The sequence below is a fragment of the Panulirus ornatus genome, chromosome 8 (assembly GCF_036320965.1).
Source record: "Panulirus ornatus isolate Po-2019 chromosome 8, ASM3632096v1, whole genome shotgun sequence".
Lineage (NCBI taxonomy): Eukaryota > Metazoa > Arthropoda > Malacostraca > Decapoda > Palinuridae > Panulirus > Panulirus ornatus.
Window position 1 is genome coordinate 34,011,543 of NC_092231.1, and position 19,346 is coordinate 34,030,888.

Here is a 19,346-nt window from a genome sequence, read left to right on the forward strand (position 1 = left end):
TCAAGATGTACTAGCATGGCAAAGTTCACCATCTAGATACTATTCTTCCTTCTCACCTCACCCTTTCCTGAAAGGCTGAGTCTGATCAATCTAAGACCGATAAGGCAATGATAGCCTCAAAAGGTACGAGGTGTTAAAAATCAATCCCATACTGGTCTTCCCATGGTGACCAGACCCAGCTTTTCAGGATAGGGTGATGTTAGAAAGAAAAAATAAAATTGTCTAGATGGTGAACTCAGTCATACCAGAATGTCTCGAATTCTCACCCATGAACATATTTTCTGCTTATAAGTATATGATAGAGTTGATAGAGATGCTCTGTGGAAGGTATTAAGAATATATGGTGTGGGAGGAAAGTTGTTAGAAGCAGTGAAAAGTTTTTATCGAGGATGTAAGGCATGTGTACGTGTAGGAAGAGAGGAAAGTGATTGGTTCTCGGTGAATGTAGGTTTGCGGCAGGGGTGTGTGATGTCTCCATGGTTGTTTAATTTGTTTATGGATGGGGTTGTTAGGGAGGTAAATGCAAGAGTTTTGGAAAGAGGGGCAAGTATGAAGTCTGTTGGGGATGATAGAGCTTGGGAAGTGAGTCAGTTGTTGTTCGCTGATGACACAGCGCTGGTGGCTGATTCATGTGAGAAACTGCAGAAGCTGGTGACTGAGTTTGGTAAAGTGTGTGGAAGAAGAAAGTTAAGAGTAAATGTGAATAAGAGCAAGGTTATTAGGTACAGTAGGGTTGAGGGTCAAGTCAATTGGGAGGTGAGTTTGAATGGAGAAAAACTGGAGGAAGTGAAGTGTTTTAGATATCTGGGAGTGGATCTGGCAGCGGATGGAAACATGGAAGCGGAAGTGGATCATAGGGTGGGGAAGGGGGCGAAAATTCTGGGGGCCTTGAAGAATGTGTGGAAGTCGAGAACATTATCTCGGAAAGCAAAAATGGGTATGTTTGAAGGAATAGTGGTTCCAACAATGTTGTATGGTTGCGAGGCGTGGGCTATGGATAGAGTTGTGCGCAGGAGGATGGATGTGCTGGAAATGAGATGTTTGAGGACAATGTGTGGTGTGAGGTGGTTTGATCAAGTGAGTAACGTAAGGGTAAGAGAGATGTGTGGAAATAAAAAGAGCGTGGTTGAGAGAGCAGAAGAGGGTGTTTTGAAGTGGTTTGGGCACATGGAGAGGATGAGTGAGGAAAGATTGACCAAGAGGATGTATGTGTCGGAGGTGGAGGGAGCAAGGAGAAGAGGGAGACCAAATTGGAGGTGGAAAGATGGAGTGAAAAAGATTTTGTGTGATCGGGGCCTGAACATGCAGGAGGGTGAAAGGAGGGCAAGGAATAGAGTGAATTGGAGCGATGTGGTATACCGGGGTTGACGTGCTGTCAGTGGATTGAATCAAGGCATGTGAAGCGTCTGGGGTAAACCATGGAAAGCTGTGTAGGTATGTATATTTGCGTGTGTGGATGTATGTATATACATGTGTATGGGGGGGGGGGTTGGGCCATTTCTTTCGTCTGTTTCCTTGCGCTACCTCGCAAACGCGGGAGACAGCGACAAAGTATAAAAAAAAATGAAAAAAAAAGAAGTATAGAAAAAGGCCTTTTCTTCCTAGAACATCTTCTTAGGACCCATTTTTAGTCTCTGAGAGAGGGAAACTATCATCATAACATAAACAGCACATCACTAAACCCAAGCCCAGCTAGCAAGTTGTATCCCTCCACTCACAATACTATAGGGCAACTGAGCCAACAAATCATGTCATCTGACTCCTACAACTGTACCAGATCTCCTTTATAAATAACTATTATGATTAGTTCCACAAATAAAGCATGATGCAAGAAAGCCTTATCTTTTTTTTTTCCAAAGACTATGCGGCCTAACCTGTGAATCATAAGCTGCAGAGGAGAGAGAAGAAATCCTTTTTTATTCACAGCCCTACACCTTGCCATAATATACTTTGAAGAGCAATGAAAAGCTGCAAGTTAACTAACATCAACATCCTCATATGCCTGCATCTCAAAAAACAACAAAAACAGTTGCCTTACCAGTTCAGATACAGTTGGCCCCCCATTCTTGTCTTTGTCTCGAAATTTATCCTTCCCTTCTGCCTGTCTTTGTTTCTCTTTCTCTTCTCTTCGTTTTTCCTTTCTTTCCTTCTTCATCTCTTTGCGTAACTTATAACTTAAACTGGACTTCTTTTCCTGGAAGATGATGCCATCATCAGCTGAAAAAGATAAACTTGATTATATTCTGATTGATAACTACAATGAAGTAACATAAGAACAACCCTTACCAAGCATTTGGTCTTGTGAACACATTTCTCACCACATATTTGCTCTCTGTTGTGAGCAAATAACTGAATGTGTTCTTTAATCTGGTATAAACCCTTGTTGGCAGCCCAAGTAAACAAACTCAGGGAGTTGAGTATACAGTACCAATGTTTAAAGCATGATACCAAGATCAGACTTCTGAGGACAGACATGCATTTGTGGCACTTCCCAGGTGCCAGAGGTCAACTGTAACCTGAACTACCCTTATCCCCTGCTGGATATTTGGATTATGCTTGACTGGAACTCCATCTTCAACAAGAGTTTCAAATTACAATGAATATCTTAGAGAGATAGATCACTTTACCAGCAATACTTAGTTTCAAATTTCAATGAATATTTTAGAGAGATAGATCACTTTACCAGCAAACTAGAGTAAAGTGATTTTGTGATAATGTTTCCAATAGTGCCTATGGTCACGGTCAGAGATGCAGCTACCTAACATAAACACCATGACAATGACATAGCACTCTGCTCTTGTTATCTGAAAAAGAAATGAGTTACCCTGGCACCAGTATTTGTAAGAAGTTAAAATCGCTAAACATATTTCATGGCATGTCCAGGCAAAATTAAGAAAAAGCAATTGAAACATCAAATACCACAATAAGACAATGCAAACCAGTTAAAGTCAAAATTAAATCCTTAAAATATTCTGAAGTTCCAAGGAAGTGGTATAACCTACTGACCCCACTGCTATCAAATGTCATCTTCCTGCCTAACAAATAGGAGGAACTATCCATCACCATCAGGTCTGTTCATAGGGTGGGGGAGGGGGCGAAAATTCTGGGAGCGTTGAAGAATGTGTGGAAGTCGAAAACATTATCTCGGAAAGCAAAAATGGGTATGTTTGAAGGAATAGTGGTTCCAACAATTTTGTATGGTTGTGAGGCATTGGCTATGGATAGAGTTGTGCGCAGGAGGGTGGATGTGCTGGAAATGAGATGTTTGAGGACAATATGTGGTGTGAGGTGGTTTGATCGAGTAAGTAAAAATAGAGTAAGAGAGATGTGTGGTAATAAAAAGTGTGGTTGAGAGAGCAGAAGAGGGTGTTTTGAAATGGTTCGGTCACATGGAGAGAATGAGTGACGAACGATTGACCAAGAGGATATATGTGTCAGAGGTGGCGGGAACGAGGAGAAGTGGGAGACCAAATTGGAGGTGGAAGGATGGAGTGAAAAAGATTTTGAGTGATCGGGGCCTAAACATGCAGGAGGGTGAATGGCATGCAAGGAATAGAGTGAATTGGAACGATGTGGTATACCGGGGCCGACGTGCTGTCACTGGATTGAACCAGGGCATGTGAAGCGTCTGGGGTACACCATGGAAAGTTCTGTGGGGCCTGGATGTGGAAAGGGAGCTGTGGTTTCGGTGCATTATTACATGACAGCTAGAGACTGAGTGTGAGCGAAAGGGGCCTTTGTTGTCTTTTCCTAGCACTACCTCACACACATGAGGGGGGAGGGGATTGTTATTACATGTGTGGCGGGGTGGCGATGGGAATGAATAAAGGCAGACAGTATGAATTATGTACACGTGTATATATGTATATGTCTGTGTGTGTATATACATGTATGCATTGAGATGTATAGGTATGTAAATTTGCGTATGTAGACGTGTATGTATATACATGTGTATGTGGGTGGGTTGGGCCATTCTTTCATCTATTTCCTTGCGCTACCTCGCTAACACAGGAGACAGCGACAAAGCAAAATAAAAATATATAATAATAGTTCTGTAATACCTCAACAATATATTTTCAGCTAAATGGCTGCTTAAATAAAAAAAACTATTACTCTTTTAGTTATTCATTCATAAGTCACCTAGACTTGCCTTTGCCTAAATGATGCAAGCCATCTACATGCTCTAATATGAATGACAAACTCTAAGCAATACAAACTATATAAACTACATAAAAGCATGCTTACCCATAACCTGCCATTTTTCTTGTAGATTGCATAAAAGCAACCCGGTTGAACTATCCAACTGCACATTTTTTTTCAATGCAAAGTTAGACTATGTGAGGTTCTTTAAGTTCATATGCACCTTCAGCAAATGTTTTTCCCTCTTGCATGAATGACAGAGAATACTGCCCAAATTATCAGCTCAAAATTCCTTTAATAAAATGGTGTCCCTTAACTTCCAGCCAAAAGCCTTTGTTTTCAGCTCTTCAAAATTAAAAAAACAAAATAAAACCTACATCTCTGTCTGCTGACAAGAATGTCACATCCTCTTTAAAAAAAATCTAAGTGAATGAATGAAAGGACTTCCAAAAAACTAATACATTTTGAAATTATGTGTATTAAACTTTTCTTACTTTAATGAGCCCGTAGCTTCTGAATTTCTGATTCATATGCCACAATTGTGAAGTCACAAATTAAATTTTTCAGCCCTAAGGTGAGAGCTGGTAGTTCTGAACCTCAAGCCTTGTTGTGAGGACATAGTACAACAAACTTTGCTCGGCAATGTTGTTCCATATAAAGTTATAATGCATGAAATTCTAATACCATGATTGCTGTGAAACCTTGCATGATTACTCATAATACTCAATAAAAAAATCACATCGCACAGTATCAACAAGTAAAACACACAATGTACTTCTTAAAAACACTTCTATACATAAATGTACCTGTTTTAGCTTGCCAAATTTTCGTAAGCATAGCCTGAAAATTTAATCACAGTCTGCGAAATATATAGTTTGAAATTTTTTTCTTTTTTTTTGAGGGAGTGTCCCAAGAGCATGAGATATTCCTTAGAGAATATCGGGTCATGACCATTCCTTTTTTTTATTTTCTTTTATTATACTTTGTCGCTGTCTCCCGCATTGGTGAGGTAGCGCAAGGAAACAGACAAAAGAATGGCCCAACCCACCCACATACACATGTATATACATACACATCCACACACGCACATATATATACCTATACATCTCAACGTATACATATATATACAAACACAGACATATACATATAAACACTTATGTCTGCCCTTATTCATTCCTGTCGCCACCCCACCACACATGAAATGACAACCCCCTCCCCCTGCATGTGCACGAGGTAGCGCTAGGAAAAGACAACAAAGGCCACATTCATTCACACTCAGTCTCTAGCTGTCATGTATAATGCACCGAAACCACAGCTCTCTTTCCACATACAAACCCCATAAAACTTTCCATGGTTTACCGCAGACACTTCACATGCCCTGGTTCAATCCACTGACAACATGTCAATCCTGGTATACTACATCATTCCAATTCACTCTATTCCTTGCACACCTTTCACCCTCCTGCATGTTCAGGCCCCAATCACTCAAAACCTTTTTCACTCCATCTTTCAACCTTCAATTTGGTCTCTAACTTCTCCTCATTCCCTCCACCTCTGACACATATATCCTCTTTGTCAATCTTTCCTCACTCATTCTCTCCATGTGCCCAAACCATTTCAAAACACCCTCTTCTGCTCTCTCAACCACACTCATTTTACCACCACACATCTCTCTTACCCTTTCATTACTTACTCGATTAAACAACCTTGCACCACATACTGTCCTCAAACATCTCATTTCCAGCACATCCACCCTCCTCCACACAACTCTATCTATAGCCCACGCCTCGCAACCATATAACATTGTTGGAACCACTATTCCTTCAAACATACCCATTTTTGCTTTCCAAGATAACATTCTCGACTTCCACACATTTTTCAATGCTCCCAGAACTTTCGCCCCCTCCCCCACCCAATGATTCACTTCCGCTTTCATGGTTCCATCCGCTGCCAGATCCACTCCCAGATATCTAAAACTCTTTACTTCCTCCAGTTTTTCTCCATTCAAACTTACCTCCCAATTGACTTGTCCCTCAACCCTACTGTACCTAATAATCTTGCTCTTATTCACATTTACTCTCAGCTTCCTTCTTTCACACACTTTACCAAACTCAGTCACCAGCTTCTGCAGTTTCTCACATGAATCAGCCACTAGCGCTGTATCATCAGTGAACAACAACTGACTCACTTCCCAAGCTCTCTCATCCACAACAGACTTCATACTTGCCCCTCTTTCCCAAACTCATCCATTCACCTCCCTAACAACCCCAGCCATAAACAAATTAAACAACCATGGAGACATCACACACCCCTGCCGCAAACCTACATTCACTGAGAACCAATCACTTTCCTCTCTTCCTACACGTACACATGCCTTACATCCTCGATAAAAACTTTTCACTGCTTCTAACAACTTTCCTCCCACACCATATATTCTTAATACCTTCCACAGAGCATCTCTATCAACTCTATCATATGCCTTCTCCAGATCCATAAATGCTACATACAAATCCATTTGCTTTTCTAAGTATTTCTCACATACATTCTTCAAAGCAAACACCTGATCCACACATCCTCTACCACTTCTGAAACCTCACTGCTCTTCCCCAATCTGATGCTCTGTACATGCCTTCACCCTCTCAATCAATACCCCATATAATTTCCCAGGAATACTCAACAAACTTATACCTCTCTAATTTGAGCACTCACTTTCATCCTCTTTGCCTTTGTACAATGGCACTATGCAAGCATTCCGCCAATCCTCAAGCACCTCACCGTGACTCATACATACATTAAATAACCTTACCAACCAGTCAACAATACAGTCACCCCCTTTTTTAATAAATTCCACTGCAATACCATCCAAACCCGCTGCCTTGCCGGCTTTCATCTTCCGCAAAGCTTTTACTACCTCTTCTCTGTTTACCAAATCATTCTCCCTAACCCTCTCACTTTGCACACCACCTTGACCAAAACACCCTATATCTGCCATTCTATCATCAAACACATTTAACAAACCTTCAAAATACTCACTCCATCTCCTTCTCATATCACCACTACTTGTTATCACCTCCCCATTAGCCCCCTTTACTGAAGTTCCCATTTGTTCCTTTGTCTTATGCACTTTATTTACCTCCTTCCAAAACATCTTTTCATTCTCCCTAAAATTTAATGATACTCTCTCACCCCAACTCTCATTTGCCCTCTTTTTTACTGCTTGCACCTTACTCTTGACCTCCTGCCTCTTTATTCTATACATCTCCCAGTCATTTGCTTTATTTCCCTGCAAAAATCGCACAAATGCCTCTCTCTTCTCTTTCACTAATAATCTTACTTCTTCATCCCACCACTCACTACCCTTTCTAATCTGCCCACCTCCCACGCTTCTCATGCCACAAGCTTCTTTTGCGCAAGCCATCACTGCTTCCTAAATACATCCCATTCCTCCCCCACTCTCCTTGCGTCCTTTGTTCTTACCTTTTTCCATTCTGTACTCAGTCTCTTCTGGTACTTCCTCACACAAGTCTCCTTCCCAAGCTCACTTACTCTCACTACTCTCTTCACCCCAACATAAAAGTGCAAAAGCAGCTCTCTTTTGCACACTCCTTTCAATCAATCTTAGAATAATCAAAGCCATTGCTTGTTTGACAATGTTTGTAATTAGCCAACCAGCAACCATCAAAAAGACTGACATCACCACTTCATTTATTCCCATTCATTCTGAGCCTCACAATTCACAGATCATGACACCACACCAAGGTGGTCACTAAAAGTCAGAGCAAAAAGGTTTTTAGAAAAAGAAGGGGAAGGTCAGGAAAGGCAGGAGAAACTGGAAAAACTCCTAGGAGGAAAAAGATTTTTCAACTTTCAAACCTACAGACCCTCCTGTGCAGCATGCCCCCAAGGGCATGAAAGCACAGCCACATGGAGGAGTTAGAAAAAGCTTTCAAATCAGACTAAAATCAAAACTTTAAATATGTTCACTGACAAACCGGGGATGTGCCAGAAACCAACTCTCTGAGGGGAGGAATTTTCAGAGCCACACAATCAGGCCCAATATGTCTAAACAAAGGGACAGGAGGGGTCCCTGCAGAAAGACACCTCACACCATGACAACAACATCTGAGAATTAGGGTAGAAATCTGTAGAATAATGAGTTTTTGTAACAGAAACAAATCTGAAAAAAAGTGTATTTTTTCTAATATCATCTTCAATAATGTAAAACTGCAGCATACTGTACAGTTTTTCCATTATAATGCTTTTTATAATGATATCAAAGCAAAATAAGTATTTAGCGAAAGGTAAGAAGCTGTGTGCAACTTTTATGGATCTGCAGAAAGCGTATGACAGAGTTGAGTGGCATGCTTCATGGGATGTGTTAAGAATATATGTTATAGGTGGACAAGTGCTGGTTGGTGTAAAAGCTTTCCACAGAGGAGCAAAATTGGGTGTAAGAGAAGACGGAGAGCTGAGCAAAAGTTTTGGGATACATGTAGGTGTAAGGCAGGGCTAGGTGATGTCACCGTGGCTTTTTAATATATATATATGGATGAAGTGATAAGGAGGATGAAAGCAAAATATGGGAAGAATGGTGCAGAGATGGAGTGTGGCACTGAGATATGGTGGCTAGTGGCAAGCCTATTTGCAGATGATACTATGTTGTTTGCTGAGAGTGGAGTGGAGCTGCAAAAGGTTGTAAGTTCGTTTTATGATGCGTGTAAGTGCAGGCAATTGCAGGTGAATGCAAGTAAAAGTAATGGTGTTTTAAAGGAAACAGAGTGTAAGTATAGATTTTGTAAAACCACACAGAGTGAAAGATGAAAGTGTACTAAACTGTGCTGTGGATATGGGGGAAAAAGACTAGAAAAAGTGAGGAAATTTTAGTATGTGGAAGCTGTCTTAGGTAAGTGCGGTGATATGGAAGGAGAGATAAGGGAGAGAGCAGTACAGGGTAGAAGAGTCATTGGGTCCCTTAACAGAATAATGAAGAGACTAAGGGACAGCACTGTCTTCTCAACCCTGACCTATGCAGTCAAAACAAGCTGTGTAAATGAGTTATTTGAGAAGAGCATGTGGTGTGACTAGATGGAATGAAGAAAGAAATGAAAGAGGTGGTATAGCAGGGAAAGCAAAGGGAGTGAATTGTGGGGTGGTAGAATGGGTGAAACATAATACTTTAAGGTGGTCTGGGCATATGGAAAGAATGCAAGACTGGGAGTTTACAAGGACAGTGTATGATAGTACAATTAAAGGGACTGGTGTGAGTGGAAGACCACCCGTGACATGGGGCAAATAGGGTAGAGGAATACTGGAGGGAAAGAAATCGTGGAAGAATGCAAGGAATGGTGTATGCGAGGGAAATATGTATGCAAGGAATGGTGTATGCGAGGGAAATATGTAAGGACAAGGATACTGGAGACTCTTTTGCCAAGGCAAAAGATGGGAGTTCCTGGAGGGAATGGGCATCAGAGATATAGACATAGATATAATTAGATTCTATTGTATTCCAGTCACTGATGGTTACCATAAGAGGAACACCAAGTTTTCATATTCTTAAAAATTCATGAAAGTGAAATCTACCTAACTTGAAAAAATTAATACTGTATGGGTAATATAATGGCCAAATACATAAAAAAAATATACATATCATATGCTCAAATGGATTAACATTGCTTTGGAAGGCTACACTGTCATCCCAGCGCTTCACCACCTACTTCAATCTCTCATCATCAGCCTTCTCAGCAAGAATCATTAAATATTATCTGATTAACCAGTGAAACAGAAATAGGTGCTGAATCAGAGTCTAATTTACATCATGATAGATGTGGTATACTGATGGTAAGCTGTTTCAGCTGTCATTCATACAAAATTAGATTCAAGAAATTTTTTCGAGAACATAACTCCCTTTGCTTATAATATGGGTTTCAATTACATACTCATACAACAACATTCCACTACAATGACAGATTGCCAAAAATCTAGCCCTGTTGTTCTGTGAGGACCCCACGAACTAGGGTTTGCATCCCTATCCTTCAGCCTGTAGCTACATGACCTTTGGAAGAATGGAAGCTTCCTCCTACATTCAATATGTCTAGAAACAAAAAGCCTCAGAAAAAATGCAGGACTCCAACAGACAGCCTCTGGAGGCTCTTTACATCAATCCAACTAGGGAACTGAGAACTTCTTGGGGAAGGGTTTATGGACCATCTTTATTTGCAGCAGGAAGGACAGAGATTGACTTGAGTCTTTTTTTCCTGCAGCCTTGCTTTATTGTTGCACAATGCTAAAAAACTGAAGGTACCCAGAAGCTGCTCCAGACAACGTCAAGACACAAAGATCTGGAAACATAAGGCAATAACAACATCCACGTAATCCTGAGCTTTGTCCTCAGGGAAACTAAGATACCTAGTGAGTGTTCCACCCTACACCTACCAATGAAAGATTTGGCTGGGAATAAGCAGGTTTTGACCTGGTTGATGATAAAACATGGATCCTGAAAAGTCTTCTAGAACTGAAGCCCTCAACTGGCACATTCCTTACTGAAGGTGACGTCACCAGAAAATCATTAAAGCCAAAACTTTTGCTTTTGGGATATACATATATTTTTTTGGGAATAGGGCAGAGGATACTCTAAAGAAATAAGTGTGGGGCTATGCCTAAGCCAAAATGCATTACCATGAACTGCCAGATCTATGTATCAAACTTGAATGTCAAAACATCCCTAATCTGATATGTACTGGAAACTGCCAATTGGCACCATTTAAATCTAAGCTGACGATCCAGTAATCTAGTCATCAGATATTCTGATAAGAGGTTAACCACAGCTTTGATTCAGAATGTGGTCATAAAGAGACAACAATTCAAAAACTAATCTTTCCTTCTATGATTCCCTATTTTTGACAGAAGAAGTGTTGACTTGATAAGGACTGGAACGATTGCAATAGCAGATTCAGAGGTTGTCTGGAAGTTTATCTTGACAAGGGTGACTGAGATTTCCAACTCTACCCTAGACCTCTTCTCAACATAGATACATCCATGTGATGAACTTCCAAAACTCTCACAAGTACTTTAGACAACCCCTGATGGAACAAAAGCCACTTTGAGGTAAATTCACCAGAAGATCCAGGTCAATGACATCAAAAGGACTTCCTTGAAGAACTTTGCTTCAGGCAGAGTGAGACTTAGATGCAGTAAAGATACTCTTATTTCAAGCAAAATTAAAGGGGCTATGAAGACCTCTTGAATATTTCCATTATAGAACCCCCAACCTGTTGTCTCTTCCCCATACTAAAATTTGAGGAGAGATCGATCCAGTGAAAAGAATAGGTGCGTGATCAGAGTTAAGTTAATGAGATGTGTGGATCAGTGATTGGTTTAGATGTTTAGTGAAAATTATTAAAAATTAAATAGGAATTTTTTGCATAACATAACCGCTATGCTTATATAGAGTTTCAGAGACTACTCGTGGAATCAATAATTCACTACAATGAAGATGCCAAAAATTGTAGCCATGTTTTTTAACGCAGGATAAAAGGGTTGATCTAGTTCAAGGCGAAGCTACATGACCTTTGGAATGAATGAAGCTTCCTCGACAGGTTCGATTTCTAAGTAAAAATTTGTTAAGATGGTTGTTAGGAGGACTCAAGAGACCTGGAGGGGCATTGAAGTTGGTAGGCTCTTGAATAGTCAACTTGTGTACTGAAAATTCTGGAGGGCTATTATGGACAACTGCAGAATTGCAGCATGAAGGACAGAGATTGACTTAGTGCTTGTTTACTGCAGCTGTTAAATTGAGCAAATGCTAAAAAACGAAGGTACCAGAAGTGCTCCAGACAACGTCAAGATACAAAGATCTGGAAGTAGGCAATTGAAAACATGCACGTAATCTGAGCTTGTCCTCAGGTTAGACTAAATACCTGAGTGTTCCACCCATGAACCTACGAATGAGATTGCATGGGTAAGAGGGTTTTGCACTAATTTGGGATGATAAAACAGGATCCTGAAAGTCTTCTAGAACGAACCCAAATGGACATTCCTTAAGGAATAGGTATCTCACAAGAAGTTGTTGCAAGCTGGCTTGGATACAGTTTTGTTGGGAGATGGGCAGGAAGGATACTTAAGAATAATGTGGGTTGCTAAGCGGTTTACGAGATACGTAAGGTAATGCAGATTAATAAAAAGATGGTGTCAAAGATAAATGTGTTTGAAACTGGTTGGCCATTAATTAGTGACGATCATATTAGTCAAGATATTCTGATAAGAGGTATAACCAATTTGATCAAAAGTGGTGAAAGAGAACAATAATTAATGAAAAAGTTTACTTCACACTGATGGTCTAAAACTGTTCTAAAGGTTCAAGACAGATTGAGCACTCTCATTCACAAGTTTTTTTTTTTTTCGCTGTCTCCCGCGTTTGCGAGGTAGCGCAAGGAAACAGACGAAAGAAATGGCCCAATCCCCCCCCATACACATGTATATACATACGTCCACACATGCAAATATACATAGCTACACAGCTTTCCATGGTTTACCCCAGACGCTTCACATGCCTTGATTCAATCCACTGACAGCACGTCAACCCCAGCTATACCACATCGCTCCAATTCACTCTATTCCTTGCCCTCCTTTCACCCTCCTGCATGTTCAGGCCCCTGATCACACAAAATCTTTTTCACTCCATCTTTCCACCTCCAATTTGGTCTCCCTCTTCTCCTCGTTCCCTCCACCTCCGACACATATATCCTCTTGGTCAATCTTTCCTCACTCATTCTCTCCATGTGCCCAAACCATTTCAAAACACCCTCTTCTGCTCTCTCAACCACGCTCTTTTTATTTCCACACATCTCTCTTACCCTTACGTTACTTACTCGATCAAACCACCTCACACCACACATTGTCCTCAAACATCTCATTTCCAGCACATCCATCCTCCTGCGCACAACTCTATCCATAGCCCACGCCTCGCAACCATACAACATTGTTGGAACCACTATTCCTTCAAACATACCCATTTTTGCTTTCCGAGATAATGTTCTCGACTTCCACACATTCTTCAAGGCTCCCAGAATTTTCGCCCCCTCCCCCACCCTATGATCCACTTCCGCTTCCATCCGCTGCCAGATCCACTCCCAGATATCTAAAACACTTCACTTCCTCCAGTTTTTCTCCATTCAAACTCACCTCCCAATTGACTTGACCCTCAACCCTACTGTACCTAATAACCTTGCTCTTATTCACATTTACTCTTAACTTTCTTCTTCCACACACTTTACCAAACTCAGTCACCAGCTTCTGCAGTTTCTCACATGAATCAGCCACCAGCGCTGTATCATCAGTGAACAACAACTGACTCACTTCCCAAGCTCTCTCATCCCCAACAGACTTCATACTTGCCCCTCTTTCCAAAACTCTTGCATTCACCTCCCTAACAACCCCATCCATAAACAAATTAAACAACCATGGAGACATCACACACCCCTCCCACAAACCTACATTCACTGAGAACCAATCACTTTCCTCTCTTCCTACACGTACACATGCCTTACATCCTCGATAAAAACTTTTCACTGCTTCTAACAACTTGCCTCCCACACCATATATTCTTAATACCTTCCACAGAGCATCTCTATCAACTCTATCTAGCCTTACAAATTCTAAATATGAGCAAGAAAGGATATATTCTACATCCTTAGGGCCCTTGAACATCTCAAAATTTGCCAGAAAACCCTCCATAAGAAAAAGGCAGTCTGTAAGTTTCAAGAATAGACCTTGAATCTCCCTAAAGGCAGATCTAACAAACTTGGGGTTCTCAGATACTTGGTGAATACCTGGTGAAGTCTTTGGGGTCTTAATCCCTACAGTCTGGGCTGGGCCTAAGCTGCTAGATTAGGTCCATTGATCAACCAGGCTGTTGGAAGTCACAGCCTTTAGTCTGATACACTTTGTAGGTGACTGTCCAGTGCACTCTTAAACTTCTGTACTTTGCATCCTATGCTGCTTCTGGTGGTAGCTGGCAAGGTGATGAAAGTCTTGGGCCTCTGATGTTTAAGATGTTCTCTCTTTTTGTCCATATTTCATCTCTGGATTTCAGATATACAGGTACACCACCAATTTTCTGGTGCTCTTGGTTCCAAAGCCTTGCTTGATTAACCATTTTGCCAGACCAGCTATGGTCATGTAATAATAATTCATCAACACACCTCTAACCCACTAATTATACATCTCCCATGTGTCTAAAGTATACCATGGACTGCTAGAAATTTAAGTTTAACAAATATTAAATGTTTGAGCACCCTAAGATGGTAAATCTGTCCTTAGATTGTTTGAATCCTGTGGGGTCTTCTTCGTCTTCTGTTGTGAGTGTTTTTCTAGGTGTGCATCGCCAGAATAATGCAGTTTCATCTGCATTAAACACCTGCTTAGGACTGAGGCGCTCGTCAGCTACAAGTTTTGCAAATTCGTCCACATACTCAGCAGCTCTCACATGGTTTGCAAACCACTTCTCTCAGCACACTTTATTCATGGAAATTCCATGACACTTCTTGAATCTTTGAAGCTATCCTTCACTATAGTCACGCTCATGCTGTAATTTAAGTTCTTTATGGAACAACTTAGCCTGGTCCATTATCATGGTACCAAACAAGTGCACTCCATCGCTCCTACGTTGTCGAAACCATTCCCTCATCACTCGATCATTCTCAGAACTCTTAACATCTTTCAAAGTTTTTCTAACTGTCATTTGCTTCTTGGAATCGCTGTCTGCTTAGAATTTCAAAATCTTCTCCCTTTGCTTCTTTATATAATAAACAGTTGATGAACCAATACTGTAGATGTCACACAGCTTATGCACTGGAACACCACGGTCCATTTTTTCAACAGTTCTACTTTACCTTGGATCGATATGGACTGGTGTTTATGTTTGACACCATGACTGACACTCTCATATGTCTTAGAAGCCACAGCGAGGTTTAAATTTAAGCAAAATAAGCTAAGAATCTCTAAGAATTGCGGTATCACCACCAAGGACAGTGTAAAGAATGAAAATTACCGTGCCCTACTCACAACACCATCTGTGGCCATCCAGTAAACTAGTCTGGTGGCCACAGTAATTTCAAGTTCCCTCACGTAATTCTGTTCAGACTAAAGGAGGTGCCAAACCATCAATTGCCGGAAATTCGGTGGTGTACCTGGAGTAATTTACAAAGCTTCCATGCCTGTTGTACCAAAAGGATATTATTTCCTAATGTATGTCGGGACCATCACCTACGATTTTTCAGATACAGATGATGATATGTCCTTTAAAAAAAAGAGAGACAAGCTCTCTGATAGGTGTGAGGCTTTGCTTGATATAAAACATGTACTTCCTCTAGGTAGATGATCACAGACAAGATAATCTGAGAGCAACCAACACTAAGGTCATATTATATCAATATCCAGTTTATAAGAACCTTCAAGCAGCAATCGATCTCCAGGATAAAGAAGCCTGGACTGACCATCAAATGTTAAGGAGAATGGAGGTTCATCATCCTTCTATTATAAACTAGTCTCTAAAAGCGACTCTCCCACAACAAATCCACTGCAAAAAATCCCCAAATTAATGTCAGAATCCTCCAAAGAAAAGGATGGCAATGCAACCCAATGATAACTTGGTCTTGGCATGGGTTCTTGATGATCCATAGCACAGAAGCTGTACAAATCCTCAAAACAAAAATGATAGGATCATGATAAACTGGCAGTATTTGAAAAATGTGAAGCATGATACCATTATGATCTACAACATTTAAAATGAAGTGGATCTACTTGGTAAGTCTTAGCATTAGTGGGTTATTTGAAAAAGCATCCCTCACCTTTAGACAAGGGTCACGGTGGGAGAGTGAGCATGTAAAGGGACAGGATCAACCTATAAGCAAATTAAAGCAGATTCTATCTGCTTTGATAGTTATGAGGTGAGAGATGGTTTAGGAACCTTCTTAACATGTGATGCACCTGAAGGTCTAAACCCAAGGTTCTGTATCAAATGGTGATCAGTCCTGGTATAAAAAGTGTCCTCTATCCTTCTTGTGCCCAAGTTTCAAGTGGTGGGCACTTACAAGGACTGCCATTTTCTTTACAAGGCCAATCTGAGTCGGTAATCTTTGTTCTAAGAGTATGCCAGATGCACTAAGTGTAGCAAGGTGATAAAGAAAGTGGAATTTTAGAAGCATCTCTCAAAAATTTTTAAGTTTTTGCAAAGAGGGCAGGGCCTTAAAATTGAGGGAAATTGTGAGGTAAAAGCACTTTACATTAACAAGTGAGAGTGGAAAGAATCCACTTTCAACAAAATCCAACTAGATCACAAGAACAAGAGGGCATTCTGTCATTTTTGAAAAGTGTCCATCCAGTGGATGGCAGACATTATATATTCACCTTCATTTTCAATAGAGCTTTAACTGGCCTGTTATTCAATGCACAAAGACTACTTGCAACATCACATGTAAAAAATCACTGCCACTTCCATAATTTTTCTGCATTCATCAAAATGAAAAAGGTAGTTTAAAAGCAATACTTTTTTACAGGCATGAGAATTCTTCAAAAATATCTACATAAGGTACTTCTCTTCAATCTAAAACACACTTTTCTTTTCTGCTTCCACCACAGGACAATGCAGGTCTTCCTATCTAGAGGAAACTGGCTGCTAAAACAAAAGGAACTAAGGCCTCTTGTTTTGAAAAAGGATTGGTTAACACTGTGGTCCCTAATACTTACTGAAATTTTAGCCCCTTCAGACCTTTCGTCCCTTAATATTTATCAAAAAATCAACCCCTACCAACTGACACTTCGGCCCAACTTACTGTTCCCTTTCATATATCAGAGATGTGTATATAACTTCATTATGACACTTGTGGCATCATTATATGTATCTATTAGTTTATCATTATTGACCTCAGCTCATGTGGATTTAAACCCATCCTTATCAGGACAGGAGTAAAACTGTCTTTGAGTGATGATATGAAAATCAACAGTAGCCTGTTTATGACTTACATAATTTCAATGCAAACAGAAATGTAAAAGAGAGCTTCTTGAGATAAAATCTACAAACATTGGAAATGATGGACAGATGTCAGCCCAACCTTATCATGATGATAAGCAGTTTGTTCCATGATCTAATCAGTTTCAATACTCAAACATGTCCATAAAAAACTGTGAACATAAAATCACCTCAAGTCGTCTTTGCCTTTACCTACCCTTCTTATAATTACAGTGTGTGATGACAAGATGAGATTGACATCTGGTTCAATGATTTATTTAACATTTATAAACAAAGGAAGCAAATGCTATGCATATATCATGGTAAAAGTCATAATGAAACTATATGCACATCTCCAGAAGTAAGAAAGACATGTAAAACAAGGGCATTTATATAAAAAGCAACAAGGGCAAGAGGAGGAGTCACAATTTAGTCAGAAGGGGCTGAAGACTAGTTAGAAAAAGGGCTGCCATTAAGTGTCAGAAAGAATACTTCCCATGCATTCCTCATGTGTCAAAGAAGACAACTAAAGGGGACAGAAGCAAGGGGCTAGAAACCCTCCCCTCCTTGTATTTTAACTTTCTAAAAGGGTAAACAGAAGGAGTCACGCGGGGAGTTCTCATCCTCCTCGAAGGATCACATTGAGGTGTCTAAATGTGTGTGGATGTAACCAAGATGAGAAAAAAGGAGAGATAGGTAGTATGTTTCAGGAAAGGAACCTGGACGTTTTGACTCTGAGTGAAACAAAGCTCAAGGGTAAAGGAGAAGAGTGGTTTGGGAATGTCTTGGGAGTAAAGTCAGGGGTTAGTGAGAGGGCAAGAGCAAGGAAAGGAGTAGCACTACTCCTGAAACAGGAGTGGTGGGAGTACGTGATAGAGTGTAAGAAAGTAAACTCTAGATTGATAAGGGTAAAACTGAAAATGGATGGAGAGAAATGGGTGATTATTGGTGCATATGCACCTGGGCATGAGAAGAAAGATCAAGAGAGGCAAGTGTTCTGGGAGCAGCTGAGTGAGTGTGTTAGTACTTTTGATGCACGAGACCAGGTTATAGTGATGGGTGATTTGAATGCAAAGGTGAGTAATGTGGCAGTTGAGGGAATAATTGGTGTATATGGGGTGTTCAGTGTTGTAAATGGAAATGGTGAAGAGCTTGTAGATTTATGTGCTGAAAGAGGACTGGTGATTGGGAATACCTGGCTTAAAAAGAGATGTACATAAGTACACGTAAGTAGGTGAGATGGCCAGAGAGCGTTATTGGATTACATGTTAATTGATAGGCATGTGAAAGAGAGACTTTTGGATGTTAATGTGCTGAGAGGTGCAACTGGAAGGATGTATGATCATTATCTTGTGGAGGCAAAGGTGAAGATATGTACAAGTTTTCAGAAAACAAGAGAGAATGTTGGGGTGAAGAGAGTGGTGAAAGTAAGTGAGCTTGGGAAGGAGACTTGTGTGAGTAAGTACCAAGAGAGACTGAGTACAGAATGGAAAAAGGTGAGAACAAAGGACGTAAGGGGAGTGGGGAAGGAATGGGATGTATTTAGGGAAGCAGTGATGGCTTGTGCAAAAGATGCTTGTGACATGAGAAGTGTGGGAGGTTGACAGGTTAGAAAGGGTAGTGAGAGGTTGGAAGAAGAAGTAAGATTATTAGTGAAAGAGAAGAGACAGGCATTTGTACGATTTTTGCAGGGAAATAATGCAAACGAGTGGGAGATGTATAAAAGAAAGAGGCAAGAGGTCAAGAGAAAGGTGCAAGAGGTGAAAAAGAGGGCAATGAGAGTTGGGGTGAGAGAGTATCATTAAATCTTAGGGAGATTAAAAAGATGTTTTGGAAGGGAGTAAATAAAATGCGTAAGACAAGGGAACAAATGGGAACATCAGTGAAGGGGGCTAATGGGGAGGTGATAACAAGCAGTGGTGATGTGAGAAGGAGATGGAGTGAGTATTTTGAAGGTTTGTTGAATGTGTTTGATGATAGAGTGGCAGATTTAGGGTGTTTTGGTTGAGGTGGTGTGCAAAGTGAGAGGGTTAGGGTGAACGATTTGGTAAATAGAGATGAGGTAGTAAAAGATTTGCGGAAGATGAAAGCCAACAAGGCAGCGGGTTTGAATGGTATTGCAGTGGAATTTATTAAAAAACGGGGGTGACTGTATTGTTGAGTGGTTGGTAAGATTATTTAATGTATGTATGACTCATGG

General features: G+C 40.5%; 1 protein-coding gene across 1 annotated transcript in view; it reads right to left on the reverse strand.

The window, feature by feature from the left end:
• Positions 1–19,346, reverse strand: part of LOC139749894 (PAX3- and PAX7-binding protein 1) — a 393,872-nt gene that overhangs the window by 358,310 nt on the left and 16,216 nt on the right. Inside the window, 1 exon segment of the mRNA XM_071664284.1 lies at positions 2,039–2,217. Within this exon segment, the coding sequence (XP_071520385.1) occupies positions 2,039–2,217 (179 nt within the window).